The 22,732-nt window shown below is 65.0% G+C and overlaps 1 protein-coding gene across 1 annotated transcript in view; it reads right to left on the bottom strand.

The window, feature by feature from the left end:
- The window catches only part of PLEC (plectin), a 68,284-nt gene that overhangs the window by 39,653 nt on the left and 5,899 nt on the right, over positions 1-22,732 (bottom strand). Inside the window, 29 exon segments of the mRNA XM_050331079.1 lie at positions 281-379; positions 545-649; positions 775-858; positions 1,287-1,643; positions 1,722-1,860; positions 2,294-2,472; positions 2,927-3,084; positions 3,294-3,477; positions 3,556-3,682; positions 3,755-3,909; positions 4,624-4,776; positions 5,009-5,134; positions 5,217-5,312; positions 5,777-5,881; positions 6,474-6,635; positions 6,935-7,012; positions 7,613-7,925; positions 8,469-8,623; positions 8,728-8,821; positions 9,418-9,545; positions 10,005-10,100; positions 10,657-10,776; positions 10,868-10,974; positions 11,066-11,181; positions 12,115-12,281; positions 12,465-12,557; positions 12,650-12,727; positions 14,210-14,299; positions 15,237-15,298. Coding sequence (XP_050187036.1) covers positions 281-379; positions 545-649; positions 775-858; positions 1,287-1,643; positions 1,722-1,860; positions 2,294-2,472; positions 2,927-3,084; positions 3,294-3,477; positions 3,556-3,682; positions 3,755-3,909; positions 4,624-4,776; positions 5,009-5,134; positions 5,217-5,312; positions 5,777-5,881; positions 6,474-6,635; positions 6,935-7,012; positions 7,613-7,925; positions 8,469-8,623; positions 8,728-8,821; positions 9,418-9,545; positions 10,005-10,100; positions 10,657-10,776; positions 10,868-10,974; positions 11,066-11,181; positions 12,115-12,281; positions 12,465-12,557; positions 12,650-12,727; positions 14,210-14,299; positions 15,237-15,298 — 3,926 coding nt within the window.

The following is a 22,732-nucleotide window of genomic DNA, read 5'->3' as shown; positions in this document are numbered from 1 at the left end:
GCTGGAGTCATGGCCATGGGCTAGTGTTAGTGATCAGGGCTGGGGCCAGAGTCACAGCCCTGGGCTGATGATAGTAATGAGTCCAGAGCTGGAGTCACAGCCATGGGGCAGCATTAGTCATGGGGCCAGAGCTGGAGTCATGGCCGGGGGCCAGTGTAAGTGATGAGGCCAGGGCCAGAGTCACAGCCATAGGCTGGTGTTAGTGGTGGGGCTGGAGCCCCCGTGAACCGCGCTCCCTGCAGTTACACAGCCGGCCATGCCGCCCCACGCTGCTCCCTACCTCCTCCTCTTCCAGCCGCCGGAGTGTCTCGGTGATGAACTTGATGTACTGGGTGGTGAGTGTGGTCAGCTCACTGTATTGCGTCCGCAGGTCCACATACTGCAGAGACAGAGGGTCAGAGGAAGGGAGGGGAGTACACCCATGGTCCTCTGGTCCCTCAGCAATGGTGGGCCAGACGGAGGTGAGTCTGCACAGCAGCTCCCCAAGCCCACCCCTCCATGATCATGGGGCACCCCAGGCCCATAGCACTGGGATCCCACTCACCTCCTGGATGATGCTGTCAGACGCCGACTGCACTTTGGGCTTCTTGGCTGGCGAAGCCATTGGCTCCACCTGCGCCTTGAAGCTCACTAGCTGCAGCTCATAGTCCTGCCAGGGAGAGGGTGCCCTGGTGAGACCCCCAGCCCTGACACTGTACCCCCGAGTCCCCCAAGGGATACTGTACTGCCTGTCCAGCCTCCCCCCAGCCCCGGCTCCCTGGGCAGCAGGCGCACCTTGATGGCATCGATGTACTGCTTGGCGTAACGCTGGCACTCCTCCACCTTCTCCTTGTGCTGCTCACATTCCTCCAGCAGTTTCTGGGGAGATGTGTGAGGGTGAGCCCAGGCACCCCACGGCCACCTGAGAGTGCCCCCAGCACATCCCAGCCACGCCACAGGTAGGAATGGCCAGTAGCACCCCTCAGCCTCCTGGGGATGGCCAAGAGCACCCCTTGCCCTGACACAGAGCCAGGGACAGACAAGAGCATCCCTCATCCCACCACAGCCACCCAAAAGCCCTCCCCACCCCACTGCAGCAGGGACAGCTGACAGCACCCCTGACCCCATCGGGGCTGGGTTTGGCCAGGTGCGCTCCTTGCCCTGTCAGGTATGGCCAGACACACACTCTGCACCACCAGGGATGGCCGGGTGCACCCCTCATCCCGCTGGGCATGACCAGGAGCACTCCTTGCCCCACAGCGACCAGGGATGGCCAGGCACACCCCTTGTCCCGCCTCTGCCTCTACCTTCTCCTTCAGGAGCTGCTCGCGCACGGCCTGGGTGTCGGTGATGGGCACGGCCTGGATGGCCTCCTGGCGCTGCCGGGCGTCGCAGATCCACTGGCGCAGGGCATCGCAGCTCTGCCGGTAGTAGCGCAGCTGGCGGCCCAGCTGGTCCAGCTCACGCTGGCGCAGGTCAGCCTGGCCCAGCACGGCCTGCCAGCGCTCCAGCAGCTGCTGCACCCGCTCCCGGTACCGCTCCAGGTCCACGTCCCTCTCGCTGTGGCCGCGGACCATCCGCTCGTTGACATCCTTGGCCTTGCCAAGGTCAGTTTCCAGGGTGCTGAAGAAGGGCTGGTGCCCCTCGGCCTGTGCTCGCAGCCGCTGTGGCAGATGGGCAGGGGTCAGTGCCAGCCCCAGCTCCCCGAGCTCCCCCTGGCACTCCCCAGAACACCCCAGTACCTTCAGCTCAGCCTTGCTGGCCTCCAGCTCAGCCAGGTCAGCTGGCACTGCCTGCACGTCCTTCAGCTGCTCCTCGTACTTGCGGAGCAGCTCCTCAGCCCCCTGCGTGCTCCGGATCACCAGCCCGATGGTCTTCAGCCTGTGGCAGGAGGAGAGATCAGCCAGGGGCAGGACAGGAGTGGGATGGCAGTGGGACAGGAGTGGGATGGCAGTGGGACAGGAGTGGGATGGCAGTGGGACAGGAGTGGGATGGCAGTGGGACAGGAGTGGGATGGGCTCAGCTGAGAGCGGGACAGCTCAGCTAGGGTGGCAGCACAGAGACACGAGGGAAGGAAAAGGGAAATAAAAGGGAGAAAGAAGAAGGGAAGGGCAGAGGGCAAGGCAAGGCAAGGCAAAGGAAGGAAAGAAGATGGAAACAGGGAACAGAAACAAAGAGGGAAATGAAGAGGAAACAGGGAAGGAAAGGACACGCTGGCTTCCCCCAAGTCCAGAGCCCCACCCAGGTGCCCAAGCCCATTCCCAGCCCAGGGTTCCAAGAAGCTGCACAGTGCCAGGGCTGGGATCACACTCACTTCTCCAGGTAGATGCTGGAGAGGCTGTACACCTGCTCCATCTTCCGCAGGGTGACCTCCAGCTCGGAGCGCAGGACAGGGGCTGAGCCCGCCTGTTCTGGCTGCGCCAGCACCTGCTCCGTCTTCTCACTGACCTTGGCCAGGTTCTTCTGGATGCCCTCCAGCTCCAGGTGGGTTTGCTGTAGGGAGGGAGTCCCTCAGTTCCTGCCGGCTGTGGGTCAGGGTGAACCCCCACCAAATGCTCCCCTGCTCCCCCTGGACCCGAGGAGGAGCCAATCAGGGGAAGGGTCTGCAGCCCACCAGAACAAGTGGGCAGGGGAGGTTTACATGGGATACTGGGAACAATTCCTTCTGAAAAAGGGCTGTACAGCCCTGGCACAGGCTGCCCAGGGCAGGGGTAGAGTCCCCATCCCTGGGGGGATTTAACAGCTGTGTGGATGTGGCACGTGGGGACACGGTTTAGTGGTTGACCTGGCAGTGCTGGGAGTGCAGTTGGGCTCAATGGGCTCAGAGGCTTTTCCAAACTAAACCATTCTGAGATTCCATGTCAGCCCCCAGCCCTGTCCTGGAGCCGAGGTCCGGATCCATGCATGCTGCACGCACGTCACACGCCTGCACACACGTGTCACACACCTGCTGCTCGGCCTGGCGCTGGGCACACTCGCGCAGTGGGTCGGTGTCCAGGGGCAGGCGCAGACGGTGCACGGTGCGGCTCTCACAGCTCTCCAGCTGCAGCCGGATGTCCTTCAGCTGCGAGATGTAGCTCTTGCACAGAGACTCATCCTGCTCTCCTGGGGGAACACAGGGATGGCTCAACACCGTGGGACACCACAGGGATGCCCTGGGGAGCTGAAGTGGGGAGGGGGCACCCTGGGGATGGCTCAGTGCCCCAGTGACACCCCAGAGAACCGTGGCAGGGAAGGGGGACAGGGAGACAGCTCAGCACCTGGGGACACCCTGGGGACACTGCAGGGACCCACAGCAGGGAGGGGACACCCACCTTTCTCCTGGCTACGCAGCAGCAGCTCGTATTTGTGGGTGCAGGCGTTGTAGTCACGCTCCACTTGCAGCCGGTCATCAGGCTGGAAGCTCTGGGCGTCTTGGCTGTCCCGCAGGAACTCCTGGTAGTGGCTCTCCAGGCTGCGCAGGACCTGCCGCACCTCCTCTGCCGGCAGCGTGCGGAACTGGGGGGGCACGGCCACGTCAGCCCCCGCCAGAACCCCCGGGACCCCCGTGCCGCCCTGGGACCCCTGGGGACTCACCGTGATGTGTGTCCAGGACTGGATCTGCTGGATGTCCCGGGTCAGGTACTGCCAGGCGCGGAGGCTGCGCAGGTCCTGGTACAGCTGCTGCCACAGCCCCAGTAGCTGCTGGTGGGTGGTCTCCAGCCTGCGGGGACACAGAGTTAGTGGGGAGGATCACAGGGCTGCCCGGGGAGGGGCGTGGGGTCACTGTCCCCACCTGTGCACGGCATCCAGAGCCTCCTTGTTGGGCGGTGGCAGGAGGAAGCAGACCGAGGGCACGACGGCCTCGCTGCCACCGGCGCTCAGCACCCGCCACTGCTGCGGCTGCGCGTGGTTCAGCAGGGCACACATGTCGTTCTTGTGCACCGTCACCTGCAGGGCAGAGGGTGAGAGTGGGGTACCCTGCATCCCCCCGTGTCCCCCTCTATGCCCCTCTGTCCCCACTGTATTCCTCTGTGTCCCCCCATGGAGCTGGAATGGTGTCAGACTGGGGTGAGGGACCCCTGTGTCCCCCACCATGTCCCCCCACGGGGCTGGGGCAGAGTTAGAGCAGGGTGAGGCTCCTCCATGTGCATTTCTATGTCCCCCGACATTCCCCTATGTCTTCCCATATTCCTCCATGTCACCCCCGTGGGGTGGGGGACCTCCAGTGTCCCCCTCCGATGTCCACCCCTGCGTCCCCCCATGGGGCTGGGGCAGCACCAGATAGGGGAGTCCTGACGGCCCCTCATATTTCCCAGTGTCCTTCCATAGCACCAGGGTGGTCTCAGACTGGGGTGGGTGGCCCCCAGTGTTCACCCTAAAGCATCCAATGGGGCTGGGATGGCATTAGAAGGGAGTGGGGGGCCCCCTTTTTCCCACTCTGTGTCCCTTCATGGGACTGGCGCAGAATGAAAGCAGGGTGGGGGTCCCCCCATATCTCCCTATGCCCCCCAGACTGGTGTCAGACCAGTGTGTGGATCATCCCATGTTCCCCTGTGTCCCCTCATGGACCCCACATCAGACTGGGGTGCTGGTCCCACCATATGCCCCCACGCATCTTCCCACCTCCCACCTGCACCAACCCAGCCCCTGTAAGTGCCCCACCTCCATTTGTTTGTAGTCACAGACGGCCTGGATGGGGGGGCGGCCCTGCAGGGGCGTCCCAGGGCTCCGCGGCTTCAGCTGCACAATGGTCCTGGCACGGCGGGCGAGACCCCCTAGTTGGGTCCCCAACTCTGCCAGCTGCTCCTTTTGCTCCTGTGGGAACACGTTTGGGGCACCTCAGGATTTTGGAAATCCCATGGTTTGTAAGGGCATCAAAATTTTAAGGGGATACCTGGTGTTTTAGGGGAGTTCAGGAATATTGGGGGGGTTACCCCAGGGATCTTGTGAGGGTCACCTGGGGGGATCCCCCCAGGGTCTGGGGGTCTCTGTGGGGGTGCCCCCCGGGGTCTGGGAGTCCCCTTGGGGGTGCCAGGCAAGCCCTCACCGCGAGGTCCTGCAGCAGGTCCTCGAGGCGTGTGGCCGTGGTGCCGCGGTCGCAGCTGAACTTGCGCCGCATCGTCTCCTCCGTCTTGCGCAGCAGCTCCTCGGTCTCTCGCACCTCGCTGAAGAACTGGGGGGGGATGGGGCAGGGGTCAGCACTGGGGTCACCCCCTCCCTCCAACCCCCCCAACCCTCCCCTAGCCCCCCTGTACCTGGAAGTAGTTGGTGTTTTCCTTCAGGTGGGTCTCGATGCAGCAGCAGAGCTGGAGCATCCAGCTCCACTGGGTCTGCAGAGCTGCCAGGAATGCCTGGAGGGGGTGGAGGAGCAGGGTGGGGACACATCAGGGCTGGCACTGAAGGCACCTGCACTGCTACAGGCACCCACATCTGCACCCTCATCTGTACCTGCACCCACATTGGTACAGGCACTTGCACCCGCACCCACACCCATACCAGTGCCACCCAGTACCCAGGCCTCCCTGATCCCCCTCCCTGAGCCACCAGGACCCCCAGGCCCCCCAGATTCTCCCAGCCCTCCCAGGTCCCTCAAACTCACCAAGACTCCCAGGTCCCCTCCATATTCCCCCCACCTTCCAGATCCAGATCCCCCAGACTCTGCAGCTCCCCATCCTCCTGTGCCCCCACCCACTTCCCTGTACCCCTCTAGCCCCACGCCCACCTCCAGTGCCTGCATACCAGGGTGTTCCTTGTGCAGCAACTGCTCCCCCAAAGCCTCCACCACAATGCCCCCCCATTATCTCCCTGTGCCCACCTCCAGTGTCTGTGCCCCGGGGTGCTCCTCACGCAGCAGCCGCTCCCCTGAGCTCCGCAGCTCCTGGATCCGACGCTCCCGCAGCTCCAGTTCCCTCATCAGCGCCTGGGGGGGAAGTCAGGGCTCACACACGTGCACAGCTGCAGCGTCAGGGCTCACACACGTGTACACATCTGGGGGTCCAAGGCTCACACATGTGTGCATGGGCTGAGGGGAGGGCGCTGTGCATGGTTCTGTGTGTGCATGAAGGGATTTCTGGGCATAGGGGTGGGCAGAGCAGCCACAAGGGCACAGGTGGGAGAGCAGGGGACAAGGGAGCTCAGCACTGTGGAGCAGGGATGGCACCATGTGGCACAGACATGTGTGTGTGCACATCTGGGTCCATGTCCATGTCCATGTCCGAGCAAGGATGGCACACGTTTCCACATCCATGTGTAGGTCCATGTGCGTGTCTGTGTGCACGTGCATGTGCAGCAGCTCTCCTCCATGTGTGCATGTCCATGTGCACATCTGTGTCTCACCTGTGCCCATCTCTGTGCCCATGTCCACGTACACCCCTGTGCCCATGCCCATCTCCATGCCTGTGTTCATGTCCATGTCCATCCCTGTGCCTGTGTACATGTCCATGTTCCCCCCCCGTCCATGCCCACCCCTGTGCCCATATCCATGCCCATGTGCCACCCCGCTGTGCCCATACCGAGTAACTCTCCTTCTTGGCAGCCATGGCAGGGTTGTGGTGGCTCCAGTCAAAGGCCACCTCCTCCTCCTCACGCTCACTCAGCCACAGCAGCTCCTTGGTGGCAGCGCTCACAAAGCCGTGGAGGCTCTCCAGGTGCCGCAGCCGTGACTTGGAGGAGTTCTGGGGGGACACGGTGGCGCTGCAGCCATGTCCTACCCTGCACAGCCACCCCTCCCCACCCTCATCCCCATGTGTGCCCCCCACCCCGTCCTGCATCCTCCTGCCAACACGTTCCCCCACTCACCATCCTCCTCCCCACAGCCCTCACACACCTCCCTGGCAGGCCACCCCCACCATCACCCCCTCCCACGTCACATCCACCCTACCAGGTCCCCACCATGTCATGTCCCCCGACCCCCAGGTCACACCTCCCCAGCAGGTCCCCACCATGGGCCCCCCTGTCACCTCCCAGGCCTCACCAGCAGCTTGGCGTACTGCAGCTCCAGCTTGCCCAGGCACTCCCTGTAGGCACCGCGGGGGCCAGGGGACAGCTGGGTCTGGGGAGGACACACCATCAGTGCCAGTACCCCACAAAGGACAGCAGCACCCCAGGAGCCCCCCTGCACCCCGCAATGGGGGTGATGGCAGAGGGGCACACGGGGAGGGCAGCAAAGGAGACAGACCAGGGGTGCAGGCGGTGGAGGGACCAGGGGATGCCCCCCAACCTCACAGGGCACCCTGGGGCACAGTGGGGGGCTCCAGAGCGGGGGCAGAGCCAGGATGGGCTGCTCTCCCCAGAGTCCCCCCCACCCTGCAGGGACCCCCAGGAGCAGGAAGAGGGGCAGCCATGGTGCTTTGGGGACTCCCAGGTGCAGAGCGGGGGCAGCCCCACCTGGGGCAACCCCATGGGAAATGCTCAGGAACACAGGGGTAGGGGCAGGCCCAGAGGTCCCCCAGGACCGGGGGATCTGCAGCACCCCATGGGGCTCATCTCATCAGCCCCAGGACTTGTGGGGCCCCAGGACTGGGGGCTCAACCCACTGGCCCCAGGACCAGGGGGACCTCAGGACTGGAGGGTCCCCAAAGCTGGGGGGTCCCCCACACCCCAGGGGTCTCACCCCAAGGACAGGGGGTTTCCAGCACCCTGAGGGTCTCACCTCGTCAGCCCGCGCCCGCTCCACCTTGGCGCGGAACTCCTCGATGGCGCGGTGCAGCCCACGGTGGGCGCCCAGGTGGGTCTCCACAGTGGGCAGGTCCGCGCCCCACTCAGCCGTGGCCACGCGCCGCTGGTTCTCCTCCACCCAGGCCAGCAGGTCCTGCAGGTACCGCAGTGGCGCCTCGTCCGGCTCTGGCCGCCGCTGCCCCGACGCCACAGGCACAGTCGTCACCGCCGTCACCGGGGCCCCCGACTTGAGCCGCAGGTTGTACTCGGTGCGGATGGACACCAGGCGCTCGTGCAGCCGGTACACCCTGCGGGGTGGGGGGTGTCAGTGGGCACAGAGGACATGGAGGGCACAGGGAGCTTTGGGAGCATGGGAGGTTTTGGGGTCACAGGAGCCACGGGGGGTTTTTGGAGGAGCAAGGGCTGTAGAAGGTTTGGAGCACTTTGAGGGGTAAAGGGGATATAGGGGACATGAGGGACACGGGAAACATGGAGGGCAGAGGAGTCACAGGGAGATTTGTGGGGCACAGGGGATATGGGGGACTTTGGGGGTGCAAGGAGCATGTGGGGTATGGGCAGCATGGTGGTCTTTGGGATGCTTCAAGGGGTACAAAGGAGATGGGGGACACAGAGTACGTGGAGGTCTTTGGAGGACATGCAGGGCTTTGGGGACATGGGGGCAGGGAAAAAAAGGGAGATATGGGGGACATGGAGGGCTCTGGGGGGCACAGGGCCGTGGGGACAGGCTGTGGGAACCTCCCCAACCCCCCGCCACGGGCCGCACCAGTGGTACATCTGCTCACCCTGGGGTGCCCTGCAAGCCCTGATGAACCCCCCACCCTGGGCCGTACCGGCGGTACATCTGCTCGCCCTGCGGGTGCCGCCCGTCCTTGAGGCTCTGGACATCATTGAAGAGCAGCCGGATCATGGCATCCGCCTTGTCCAGGTCCCGCTCCACCTCAGCCGCCTTCTGTGGTGCCTTCCCTGCTGCCAGCAGCCGCACGTCCTGCAGGAGGGGAGCATGGGGTCAGGGCTCGGGGCATGGCCAGGCTCAGGGTCCTGGCGGGGGTCCTGCCAGGCCCCCCCCACCCCAGTGCCATCATCACTCACCGCCTGCAGCAGAGCGTCTGCCTGGTTCAGCTGCTCCTCGCAGATCCCCGACTCCATCTGCAGCTTGGTGACCACACGCTGCAGCCGCTCCAGCCTGTGGAAACACGGGAGACACGGGAGACACAGTCAGCAGAGACTGGGTCCTCCTTGAGGGGCACCTGTCCTAGCCATGCACAGCATCAGTTCTGTCCCACTCTGCATCCTGCTCCCTGTCCCACTCCCCATCCTCATCATGCCCCCCATCCCACTCCATATTCACACCTTGATCCCCATCTCCTTCTTGCTTCCTGTCCCTTTCCTGCCCCCAATCCCAATCACAGTGCCACCCCATCCCCTTCCCAGTCCCTAACCCTCATCCTGATCCCAGTCTCCATCCCATCTCACCCCCATCCTGCCCCCCATCGCACTCCTCACTCTGCTTCCTATCCCTATCCCACCCCACTCCCCATTGCTCCCCCTCCCCATTCCCCCGTCCCGCTCCCGCCGTGCCTGCTGCACTCGAGGCCAGCAGCCGCGCTGGATTCTCAGTGAGAGATGACTCACGGCCCTGTGGTTCCCCCTCGGCAGAACTGGGACACCCCACCCCGGCCCAGCCCCGTGGTTTGGCAGCGGGAAGGGGGTGTAGGTGCCAGCACAGCCCTGCCCGCAACCCCCCCGCTTCCTCCGAGTCCCCTGGCCCCCCCTACTTGCCTCTCGAACTCTGCCCGCAGCAGCTTCTCCCGCTCCAGCACAGCCACGTGCAGCCTCCCCCACTCCTTCTCCACGTCCAGCGGGTGGTACCCGGGGGGCACCTTCAGCTGCCCCGACTGCACCGCACCCTGTGCCCCCCAAATGTCAGACACTGCCCGTGACCCCCGGGGGGTATGCTGGGGGCTGCCGTGGGACAGCCAGTATCCCGAGGCCCCAGGCACCCAGGACCATCATTCCCTTGGGACCCCTGGCACCCCAGGATGATCATCTCCTTAGGACCCACTCCCAGCCTCCCAACACCCCTGGCTCCCCAGGATCCCCAGCCCCCACAGGACCATCGCCGCCTTGGGACCCATCCCCAGCTCCTCAACACCCCCAGTTCCTCAAGACCCCCAGCCCCAAAGGACCCCAGCCCCAAAGGACCCCCAGCCCTCAGGAACCCAGCCCCAGAGCTCCCATCCCTTGGGATCCCAGCCCCCCAGAACCTCAAGCTGCAGGGCCCCTACCCTCAGGCCCCCCACCCCGTGGATCCCAGACACCCAGGATCCCCAACCCTTGGAAGCCCCCCAAGACCCCAGCGCACACACCTCCAGTGCCTGGAAGATGGCCTTGGAGCGGTTCTTGTCGGCCTCCCGGGCCGGCAGCTCCGTCTCCTTGAACTTGAGGAACTGGCGCCAGAGGATCTGCCGGAGTGGGGGGGCAGCTGAGCAGGGACCCCCGGCCAATGTTGACCTCTCCCTGGGAATCCGCTCCCCCCTCCAATTTTCCATGCGTGCAGAGCCGGTGGGAAGGAAGTGGCTGTGCCGGGCTTTGCCAGCGGTGACTCACAGCATAGCCAGGGAGGGTGAGTCAGGGAGGCCCCCCCCGACCAGACACCCAGCTCTGCCACGGCTCTGAGCCCCTGTGCCCAGCTCCACGGCCACGAACTGGTCTCCCAGTGACCCACAGCACAGCACAGCCGGCCATGTGCCAGCAAAGGGGCTGCCAGCCAGACACAAACTACCCCCAGTGGGGCCACAGGCCAGCTGGGACCCCACCATTTGCTGCCCCAGGCACTGCTGGTTCCTGGGGCCAGTCACCCCTGTGAGAGCACCGTCCCTGTCTCTGTCCCCAGTCCCCATGCCTGTGCCCCCCACTGACAGCAGCAGCGCTGTCCCACTCCATCCCCATGCCCGTGCCGTGCCAGCAGCACCAGCCCTGTTCTGTGTCCCCCTGCCCATGCTGTGCTGGTGACCTCACCTCAATCTCCTCGTAGCTGGCGGGGAGGCGACGCTCCTCGAAGAGCGTCGAGTGCTGCCGGCTCCACTGCAGCAGTCCTGTCACCACCTCGTAGTACTCCTGCCAGCGCAGCTGCAGCTCCTGGGAACGGGAACACGTGTGGGGCCAGGGCTCACACCGTGGGGGGTGGCAGCAGTGGTGACCTCCCCGGCTCCCCACTTGCCCAACTCACGTTGGCCTTGACGCCGTCCTGCACCTCAGGCACGCGTGGCATGGCATCATACAGTGAGGACACATAAGTGATGATGGACTTCTCGTCTGGCTGCGCCACATCCACATCTGCAGAGAGGGAGGGGTCAAATGGGAGTGCCCCGTGGCAGGGAGGGATGCGGGCTCTCTTGGGGGACCCCTGGTTCACCCCAGCCCGTACCTTCGGGGTCCAGCAGCCGCGTCACACCCAGGTCCCGCTCGGCCACGGTGAAGGCCTGGTCCAGGTTCTCCAGGTTGCTCTGACGATACACCCGGCTCATGTCGATCAGCATCGGCCTGTGGGCAGCAGGTCAGCGGGGGTCAGCAGGGCCATGGGGACCCCAAAACCCCAGGACAGCAGGTCCCTCCCCTCCCTGAGGCTGCCTTCACCCCTGCCTTGCCACCTCATGCCCCACACACCCACACTGGGGGCACAGCAGCAGTTGAGACTCGCACACCTGGCAAGGGGCACTGGGAGCTGGGGACACCCTGCAGTCCCCAGCAGGGACCCCAGCGCAGGTAGAACCCACATGGCCTGTGGGATGGGCACCTCAACCCCTCATGAGACTGACTCCCCAGTCCCCCATGGGACAGACACCCCAACCCCCTGTGGGGCTGACACCCCAGTCCTCTGTGGGTCTGACACTCCAATCCCCTATAGGGCAGACATCCCAATCCCCTGTAAGACTGACACCCCCATACCCTCTGGGGCAGACACCTCAGCCCCTCCTCGTGGCTCCAGGGGGTACCAAGTTAGGCGTGGCAGCGGCTCAGTGCAGAGCATGGCACAGATGTGACGTGGCACATAGAGGCTGCCTCCCCCCATCTGGCACAGGCCTGCACATATTTTCGCTCCCCAAAATCCCACAGCAGTCCAGGCAGGACCCATGGGGACCTGCCTGCCCATGCCCCAGCACGCCATGGTAGGCACGGCACCACCGACACGGGCCAATGGACTGGGGCTCTTTGGGAGCACATGCCCACATCACCCCGAGTGGGATCACCGGCCAGCCCTGCTGAACACACGCCTGCCCACAGGATCGATGTGGCTCATCCCAGTGAGCACACCCCACCCACAGGATCGATGTGGCTGATCTCAGTGAGCACACCCCACCCACAGGATTGATGTGGCTCATCCTAGTGAGCACACCCCACCCACAGGATCGATGTGGCTGACCCTGGTGAACACACACCTGCCCATATGTCATGTGGCATCACCGTGGCACTCACCTGTGCCGGTGGATGATGGCGTTGAAGAGGCGCCCGTCCCGCCAGCTGGTGGTGAAATTGTCGCAGCGAAGGCCCTGGTAATCCTCCACCATCCGCTGTGACCACAGCAGCAGCTTCTCCTTGGCCGTCATGTCCTCAGACTGCCCTGTCACCTGGATGTCTGAGATCTGCCAGGACATGACTGTTAGTCCAGGGACAGGCACCAGCACTGAACCAGCACCAACAAAGGTACACTCGCTCCACGGCAGCTCCCAGTGACACCACTCCTGCCCCACACAGGGACCAGACTGGCACCACAGAACCCCAGCCCCCTGGCATCACTGTCCCCATCCCCACCCCACCGGGCTCACCTGGAAGTGGAGGATGATGGTCCAGATGAGCCCCAGCGTAAGCTTGGGGTTGCCATCAGCGATGTCATCGTTCCGGATGTTCACCAGCTTCACCTGTGGCACGGGACACACATGGTTCAGGGGTGGGAGAGCATGGCACAGCCCCGGGGGTCCTGGGCATCCAGGGGGTCCCACCCCCTTCTCACCTGCCGATGCTTCAGGTAGTTGAGGGCAATCTGGACGTTCTGCAGCTTGTGGAAGCGCATCCGGCCTTTCTCCCGGGGCTGGGGGAGAGAGGGGCAGTGAGTGCAGCTGCTGTGGACACAGCCCTGCTGTGTCCTGCCACCTCGGCCTCCCGCCACGGCCCCACTGCGATGCCACGGTACAGACCCGGCCCGCTCCCCAGCCATGGCCCTGCCACGCCACCACGATGCTGTTCCGCCACGCCGCCCCCCCCTCCCAGCCCCTCCCGGCGCCACACATGCCGATGGCACCCGCCCTCGCACTTTGCCCCTGCAGGGGTGGGGACGCTCCCCATGCTCCCCCCGCGAGCCTGCCGGCACAGACTGTTCCCACCCCACACCTGCCAGTGCCGGGGCCACTGCGGCCATCCTGGGGGCAGCCAAGTACCCAGCATGTGGGCACAGCAGCCACTGCCCAGGCAGGACCAGTGCCAGCCTCAGTGCCACAACACCACGGTCCTGGCAGCGCCACACAGTCCCTCACCATGCAGCTCCTCAGCACACTCCAGTGTCCCCCCTCAGCAGGACCAGGCACTGCTGAGCTGGGTGAGCACCCCCAAAACTTGCAGGTCCCAGCTGGGGTCCCCTGGGCAGGTCCTGCCTGGACAGACGCCCCACACCTGCTGGCCCCACTATCTGAGCCTGGCTTCTACTGCTGGGAAAGCTGGGGAGCCCCCAAACCTCCCCATGCCGCTCAGCAATGGACCAGGGTTCCTCCCATCCCACAGCTGGGAGTCACCAAGGACCCACAGCCTGTCAAGGCCAGGATCAACCCTGGCAGGAGAGCCCGGGGCTGCTGCCCACAGAACCATCCCCCTTGCCAGCCACCCCAGGGAGCCAGTAGTACATCCTCTGTGGTGCTGGGAGCCAAAATCTAACTCCAGCCCAGTGGAACCTAGTGCAGTGGGATCCCTCCCAGTGATGCCATGCTTCTCTACTCACTACTCATGCTCACTACTTCACTGCCACCAACGTCTGGCCCAGGGAAACTCACTCCCATGGCACTTGGCATCGGATGGGGCACCGGGACAGGCACAGCATGCAGCCAGAGAACCAGGATGGCACAGCACACGGCACACGGATGGAACCCCAGGCCCCACGGACGGAGCCTCGGCACGCGCTGGCACTGCTCCGTGCCAGTATTGCAGTGTCGGTCGCCATGCAGGGCCATGCCGAAAGCTGACAGCAGAACCACTCACCAACCGCAAGGTCCGCAGGACGTCGCGCTCCCGGGGCTGCCCCGGCCGAGCAGAGCGGAGAGGAGCAGAGAGAGGAAGGAGAAGGAGGAGGCAAAGGCGGTGGTGGGCCGGGGCCGGCGCCGGGAAGCAGAGAGGGCACCAAAGCAAAGAGAGGTTAGAGGCGGGGGCGCGGGAACTTGGGGTCACCGGGACGGACCGACGGCCAGGCGGGAAGAGAGGGAGCAGAGGCGGGCAGCGAGGACGAGGACAAGGACGGTTGGCAGAGGGGTGCCGGCACGCGGCAGGGAGCAGGGGCAGCACGGGGCAGGGGCAGCGCGGCACCTACCAGCGTGTCCCCCGAGAGCACCTCCAGCAGCGAGATGAGGTTGTGCCCATCCCGCAGGTCCTCGTACAGGTCGTTGACGTGGCGCTGCGCCTGAGGGGACAGCGACGGTGTCAGGGGGGCTGGGGACAACCGAGCGCCCCCCATCCCTGCCAGTCAGCACTGGGGTGGGCGCCCAGTGACCACTCAGTGCAGCGGGCGCTCACACACGGCCCCAAGCACAGCTGGTGCCCCCAGTGCCACATCCCCCCAAACACACACAGCAACTCCCCCCACGGTGCCAGGATGGATCCACTATTGTTCTGGCATCACTCCAGCATCACTCTGGCATGCACAGGGTCCTGCTGCCCACCATGCTGGGTTGGACCTGCTGCCCACCACGCTGGCAGCCCCAGGGATCCATCCCCAGTGAGGGAAGTGGAAGGTGTGTGAAGAGGAAGAGCACGGTGGGACACACAGAGAGGAAGGACCTACCTCTGCTCGCCAATGCTGCACAGGGCAGAGAGAAGACAGCAGTTACGACAGAGCAAAGAGAGGACCCAGGGTGGACTGGGGGTGGTGGCATTGTGGTGGCACTGTGGGGCTGGGGACATGTGGAGGCACGTCACCACGGGGGCTGCAGGACATCCCAGTATGTGCTGAGTGCTAAGGTGGGGCTCTGCCCACCACACTGTAGGGATGGGCACCGGCACGATGGCAGGGAACGGGGACCACATGAGTGGGACAGAACCAAGGGTGTCAAAGCCCAGGACACATTCCCACATGCCAGGGGCACCATCCCCTCCTGGAACACATGGGAGGACAGCAGGGGGGCAGCTCCTGCCTGCAAGGACAGACCCCCACCATGGAGGCAGCCGAGAGGCCTCGACTACTGGTGAGGCACAAAAGAACTTGCACTGGCACGGGGTACCCTCCGCTGCCCACGTCCTTGGCAATGCCAGCACGGGGGGCTGCAACTGGGGGTGCTTCCAGGGCTAAGGTCTGGGGTCTGCTGGGGCAGCGGTGCCCACTGGACTGGCAGCGCCTGTACCTTGATGAGGTGCTTGTTGACCCATTTGGTGAAAGTTTTCTTCTGGACACGATCTCGCTCATCTGCAAGAGAGGAGAGGGACAGGTGAGCTGGCGGCACCTGGATCACAGCACAGCAAGAACCAGGCCCCGCTGGCGGCACCGCAGGGCACAGCTGGTGCAGGAAACGATGAACCAAGAGCTCTGGGGAACCACGGTGAGTCACGGGGTGTGGGGGAAGGAAACAGCTAACGGGGATCGGCCCCAGCGTGCCAGCACTGTGCCAGCACCCGCCAGCACCTATCAGTGCCCATCAGCAGCCACCAGCACCAGAGAGAGCATGGGGTACCCACCCAGCCCTGAGACTCTGGCACCACAGTGGGGAGGGAGCCCCAGCGCTGCCCTGGGCTCTCTAGGCACTGACCAAGTGGGAAAGGTACAGCATAGGGACAAGGCCATGGCATGTCTGTCCTGGCACAGCCCCAGCACAGCCCCAGCCCCATGGGCAGGGCCCTGCTGGGATGTGCCTGGGACCAGTATGAGCCCACGCACTGTCTGCACTGCCAGAGCCACAGGACACCCCGGGACACCCTACACCCCCGGGACACCCCTTGCCACGGGCACAGGGCCAACGGGGCCACAGTGAGTCATGGCACTCCCTGCCCGCTGCCTTGTCATTAGGGGATGGGATAGGAATGGTGACGCATCAGGATGGGCACCCAGGATTGCACTGGACCCAACCCCTCAGCACCCGCTACCGGCACCCACTGCCCTGCACCTCACTAACCCACCCACTGCCCTGCACCCTGCTAACCCACCCACCGCCCTGCACCCCACTAACAAACCCACCCCCCATGCCCCTCTACCAGCACCCATCCTTCTGTTCCCGCTGCCCCCTGGCCCCCAGTGTCACCACCAGCACCAGACCCAGTTTGGTGCCCGGGAGAGGTCGGTGACCAGAGGGGACACTCCGTGCATGTGGGGCAATGCCACCAACCCCCTGGCCGCCGGGACGCCCCCCTGCCCACACCACCGCAAGCCAGGTGCCGCGTGCCGGGTCTTGCCCTGCCGGAGCGTGCTGGGATCTGCCCACGCGGCACCCAGCACCCCACAGCCAACACCCCCCACCCGGGCGAGCACCTGGGGACGCCGCGCACCCAGAATTGCCCCACGGGCCCGAGGACGCTCAGCAGCTCAGCAGCACAGTAGCACAGCCAGGGCGTGCCGGGCCGGGAGTGGCCGCGGTGTGAGAGAAAGGAAGGAAGGAAGCGTGGGGCACACTGCGCACCGAGCGGGGGGCACTCGCACCGCGCCCCGGCACCCTCGCCGGGAACACTGACACCCAGAGGGTCCCCACGGCGGTGCCCACTCCACGGCAGCGGCGGAGCGACCGCCGCAGCCAGGCCACAGCGGCTGGGCAGGGCGTGGCAGGAAGAGACCGACGGGCACCGGGGATGGGGATGGGCGGCGGCGTGGGGGTCTGACCCACAGTCTGCCCCACAGCCCGCCCCAGGGACACTGTCCCAGCATGACAGGGGTCTGCCCCACGGCCTGCCGGGGACACCATCCCAGCCTGGGGGTCTGACCCACAGCCTGCCCCATAGGCTGCCCTGGGGACACTAATCTGGGGACACTGCCCCGGCGTGGGGGTCTGCCCCAGGGACACCGCCCTGGTGTGAGAGCTTGCCCCATAGCCAAGCCCCACAGCCTACCTGGGGGCACACCTCCCCAGGGACACTGTCCCAGCATGAGGGTCTCCCCCCGGGACACGGCCCTGGTATGGGAGTCCGTCCCACAGCCTGCCCTGGGGACACCGCCCCAGGTGAGGGATGCAATGGTGGGGCGGCTTCCCCCCCCACGCCTCGGCGCGGTACCTTTGCGGCCCTCGGCCGCCCGCAGCACAGCCAGGTACAGGTTGTCCTCGGAGCCCGTTCGGGTGGCCGCCACCGGAGCCTCCTCCGGGTTGCGCCGCTGTCGAGACATGGCTGAGCCCCGACACAGCTCGTCTCACCTCCCGCTCCCTTGCCGGTCCCGCCGCGAGTGGGGCGGCCGGGGGAGGAGACGGGACTCCATCCCCCCGCCCCATGCCCCGACCCTGCCCACAGGAAACTCCCAAGCCCACGGCGCCGCTTTAACCCTTCCCTTCCCGCGCCGGCAGCCGGAATGGGGCACAGATCCGTGGATCTGCCATGGGGCACCCCACGGGAAGCCGGCATCCCCCGCCGAACGTCCGGGGTCGCAGGACCTCCAGCTCTGCGAGAGCGGGGGGTGGGACCACCGGTCCTGAAGCTCGCGGTGCTCAGAAACCTTTATCCTCACAGCCGGAGCTGCTAGACCCTCTGCCCCACACCCCGGGACCTTGGGAACCCCAGGTCCGCAAGCCCGGGGTTTGGGACCCCCAACACACACACACCCTAGGGCTTCGGGACCCCTAGGTCAACAAGCCCTGAGGGTTTGGGACCCCCAACACCACAGCCCAGTGATGTCAGACCCCCAGTCCCCACATCTTGAGATCCCAAGATTTACAAGCCCCAGAGGCCCAGGATCCTACGTTCCCAACTCAGGACTCTTCCGGCCCCATACTGAGGGTTCCCAAAACCCCTCTGGCCCCATGGTCAGGGTTACCCGGCCTCTCAGCTCCCAGCTGGGACCCCCAGCTCCTCTGAGGGCCATGGCACCACCTCCTTCCCCAGCCCAGGGACCTCCCAGCAACCCCAGACCATGCCCTGGTACCAGAGGACTCCTGCTCCCCCACCCTCGGGCTCAGGCCCCAAAAGTTTGCCAGGTCCAGGTCTTGTGCTTGGGGGGCTCAGAGTCCCAGGGCCCCTCCTGAGGGGTTCACGGTCCCAATCCCCTGGGCTGCCAAGACCCTGAAAATGGAGAGGCTGAGCCCCACGGACCCACCAGGTGCCCCCTGCTCACACCAGTGGCTGCTCCCACCCCTGCCAGTGGTTCCACCCACACCAAGCACCCCAGGACAGCACCCAACACCCCACTCTGTGCCCCGTGGCACCCACGGGTGCTCACGTTGGGCAGGGGTATTGGCATCACTGGAGGAATGCCCCTCCCCAGGGACCCATCTCCCACTGCATTCCCCTGACAGGGTGACACTGCTGGCCATGGGAACCACAGGGGGATTTTGGGTGTTGCACCCCACTAGGTGCTGTATCCCCCTGGGACGTCCCTCCTTGGGGCTTTCAGAGTTGGGGATCCCCAGAGGAGCTGGCACAGGATGGGAGTCCCCAGCCCCTCAGAGCAGCACGGGGCTGACAGCTCTGCTGATGGCAGCACCCACGGCACCCATGTCATCCATGTCACCAATGTCACCCACATCACCCATAGCAGGGGTGGCAGCTGCTGGGGAAAGTACAGCCTCAGGCACCCTGAGCACTGCCAGCCTGACACAGCCTGGGCCCCAGCACCCACATCTGCACCCCAGCTCCCAGGTCTGTACCCCAACATACACAGCAGTGCCCCGAGGCCTATGTTCTGCACCCCAACATCTACACCTACACCCCAACACCCACGTCAGTTTCCACACCCGACACCGGTGTGGAGTCCAAGGACACGGGACCGCGGCTCCGTCTCACCGTGACTCACGGTCCAACCACGCGCCCGCGGCGCCACGGGGAGCCTCGCCAGCACCCGCCCACCGGTGACACCCCCTGTGACACCCACCCGTGACACCCCGTGGGTGGGGGGGCCCGTCAGGGAGCGGCAACCAGTGCCGGCCCAGTGCCCGCTGGGGAAGAGCCAGCGCGGCCGCCGCGGAATGCGGGCGGCACCGGCCCTGCCCGCCCCGGCCCCGGCCCCGGCACGCACATTTTTCCGCCGAGAGCGCATCTGGCACAGGCGCATCTGGCACAAGCACATCTGGCACAGGCACATCGGGCGTCCGGAGCACGATGGGAGCGCGGCTGACGCACGTCAGGGTGGACAGGGGCACCCGGGAGCCGCAGCTACGGCAGCCCATGGGCATCAGGACGCGAAGGGCGCAGGGCGGCAGAGGGACAGGGCAGTGGCCGTGGTACTGCCAGGGCGGTGATACAGGCGGCACCGCGCCGGATTGGTACCTTGCTCACACCGGCTGAGCTGCTCCGACGTGCCGAGCCGGGGCCGGAGGGTTCCACGGCGCGGCCGAGAGCCCGGGACCGCGCCGGGGTGAGGGGCGGGACGGCACCGCCGCTCTGGCACCCCCGGCACCGGCATTCCCTCGGCTCCGGCACCCTGGCACCGGCAGGTACCGACCGGAGGGACGAGGCGGGGGCGGGGCAGGCGCTTTGAAGACCTGACGGGGCGGCTCTTGGCACCGGCCTCCGCGGCTCCCAGGGCAGGCGGCTCCCGGCTCCCGGCCCCGGCGGCTCCCACCCCCGGCGGCTCCCAGGCCAGCCGGGCCGGCCGGGCAGGAGCACCACAGTCTCGCCCGCGGGTGCCGACGCCGCCGGGCCGGCCCGGCTCCCTCCCACGGCGTCTCCCGTCCGCCGGGCTCCGAAGGAGCCCCCGGGACCCGCTGAGCCTCCCTCACCTAGGCACCGTGCCGAGCACCCGCACCCTGCGGCACCCGCGGCCGCGGGCGGGGAACGGGAGCTGCCGGCAGCGGGGCGACAGCACCAGTTGCCTGGCGTCGGGCCCAAGCAGCACCGCCACGAACCCAGACGGGGCAACAGGGCAGCGGGGCACAGTGGGGACTCCTGGCACCGGTCCGGGAAGCCGCCGGCACCAGCGGGGCCTCGGGGTGTCAGCACCGTGGGGGGAGGTCAGCACCGGGGGAAAGGTGTCAGCACTGGGGGAGGGGGTCACCACCGGGATTACCCGTGGTGACAGGTGTGCAAGTGTCCTGATGAGGGAGAAATGGCACATGGGGCAGCGTGGATCCACACAAGTCCATGGGACCAGAGGGGATCCATCCTAGGGTGATGAGGGAGCTGGCAGAAGAGCTCACCAAGCCGCTCTCCATTATTTACCAACGGTCCTGGCTCTCTGGGGAGGTCCCAGACGACTGGAAGTTGGTGAATGTCACACTGATCTACAAAAAGGGCTGCAAGGAGGACCTGGGAAACTCCAGGCCTGTCAGCCTGACCTCAGTGCCTGGCAAGGTTATGGAGCAGATCATCCTGAGTGCAATCACACAGCACCTACAGGATGGACAAGGGATCAGAGCCAGCCAGCACAGGTTTAGGAGGGGCAGGTCCTGTCTGACCAACCTGATCTCCTTTTACGATCAGGTGACCCGCCTGGTGGATGAGGGGAAGGCTGTAGATGTGGTCTATATGGATTTCAGCAAAGCCTTTGACACTGTCTCCCATAATATACTCCTGGAAAAGCTGGCAACCCACGGCTTGGACAGGGCACTCTGTGCTGGGTTAAGAGCTGGCTGGATGGCTGGGCCCAGAGAGTGGTGGGGAATGGGACTGCATCCAGTTGGGATCCAGTCACCAGTGTGTCCCCCAGGGATCAGTGCTGGGCCCAGTCCTGTTTAACATCTTTATCGATGATTTAGATGAGGGGATTGAGTCCATCATTAGCAAATTTGCAGACGACATTAAGTTGGGAGGGAGTGTCAATCTGCTGGAAGGCAGGAGGGCTCTGCAGAGAGACCTGGATAGTCTGGAGAGTCGGGCTGATTCCAGTGGGATGAAGTTCAACAAGGCCAAGTGCCGAGTCCTGCACTTTGGCCACAACAACCCCTGCAGCGCTACAGGCTGGGCACAGAGTGGCTGGAGAGGAGCCAGGTGGAAAGGGACCTGGGGGTGCTGATTGACAGGAGGCTGAACATGAGCCAGCAGTGTGCCCAGGTGGCCAAGAAGGCCAATGGCATCCTGAACTGCATCAAGAACAGTCTGGCCAGCAGGAGCAGGGCAGTGATCCTTCCCCTGTACTCAGTGCTGGTGAGGCCACACCTTGAGTATTGTGTTCAGTTCTGGGCCCCTGAGTTCAGGAAGGACATTGAGGTGCTGGAGCAGGTCCAGAGAAGAGCAACTAGGCTGGTGAAGGGACTTGAGCACAGGTCCCCTGAGGAGAGGCTGAGGGAGCTGGGGTTGTTTAGTCTGGAAAAGAGGAGGCTCAGGGGTGACCTCATCACTCTCTACAACTACCTGAGAGGAGGTTGTAGCCAGGTGGGGGATGTTTTCTTCTCCCAGGCAATCAGCAATAGGACAAGAGGGCACAGATTTAAACTCTGCCAGGGGAGGTTTAGGTTGGACATTAGAAAGAAGTTCTTTACAGAGAGAGTGATCAGGCATTGGAATGGTGTGCCCAGAGAGGTGGTGATTCACCATCCCTGGAGGTTTTTAAGATGAGTCTGGATGTGGCACTGAGTGCCATGACCTAGTAATCACAGTGGGGTTGAATCAAGGTTTGGACTTGATAATCTTGGAGGTCTGTCTCTTCCAACCCAGTTAATTCTATGATTCTATGACACAGAGGCACCCCACTGGGGGGGGGGGCACCCCATTGGCGTGTGCACCCCATTGGCGAGGGCACGGGGGAGCCAGGCGTGTGCACACCCACGGACACACACATGCATGTGCAGCATCACACACAGACTCACACACATGTGCACACACACACTCACATGCATGCTCACATGTGCACAGGCACACACAGGTGCATACACTCCCCCATCACCCCCACACATGTATGCAGGGGCACACACACAGGTGCTCATATACACACCTGCACAGACACACACGGGTGCACTTACACACACAGAGACACATGGATGTGTCAGCACACAAATGTGCACACACTCACATTCAGTGGAGTACATACACATCACTGCTCCCAGATATGTGTGCAGGGGCATACACATGTACACACACACGTGTGCACAGATATACACAAGTACATACATGTACAGTCCCACCCACAGGTGCACACACACATGTGCAGGCATGCAGCAGCACACACACACACACACACACACACACACGCTCACACCCACAGGTACACACAGAACAACACACACACTAACACACGCACTCACATCCTCCCGGCTGAGCCCGTCCCAACTCAGCGCAGCTCAGCACGGCCCCGGGGCTCTGGGGGCGGGGTCACAGAGGAGGAGTGGCACAAATGCTCCGGGAGACCCCGCCCCTCCCCGTTTTCCCCCGCTGGCCCCACCGCTCCTGTGTCCCCCCGTCCCGCCGCTCCCGCGCTCTCGCCGCGAGTTACCCCCCGCCTCCCCACCCCGGGACACACCCTGGCCGCCCCCACCCTCTCTCGGCCCCGCTCCCCCTCGGTCACCGGTGCAGCAGAGCCGGGCGCTCAGGAACCGCCGCCGCTCGGGCTCGGAGCCGCCGCTCAGCCAGTCCCCGCCGGGACCGGGACCCGACATGGCCGCGCCGCTCCACCGGACGGGACAGGACGCACTGACCACTGACCAACCGACGGACCCACCGCCGGGACCGACCGGCGGCACCGGGCGGACGGGACGGGCGGGGGGGGAGGGACGGGCGGCACCCGCCCCGTTTCGCCCCGCCCCCCGTGGTCCCGGCTGCGCCACCACCCGCAGCACCC

Source organism: Myiozetetes cayanensis, unplaced genomic scaffold, assembly GCF_022539395.1.
Source record: "Myiozetetes cayanensis isolate MyiCay16 unplaced genomic scaffold, myiCay2020 scf48, whole genome shotgun sequence".
In the NCBI taxonomy this organism is placed as follows: domain Eukaryota; kingdom Metazoa; phylum Chordata; class Aves; order Passeriformes; family Tyrannidae; genus Myiozetetes; species Myiozetetes cayanensis.
Note: the sequence above shows the minus strand (reverse complement) of the source record. Positions and strands in the feature narration are given on the sequence as shown.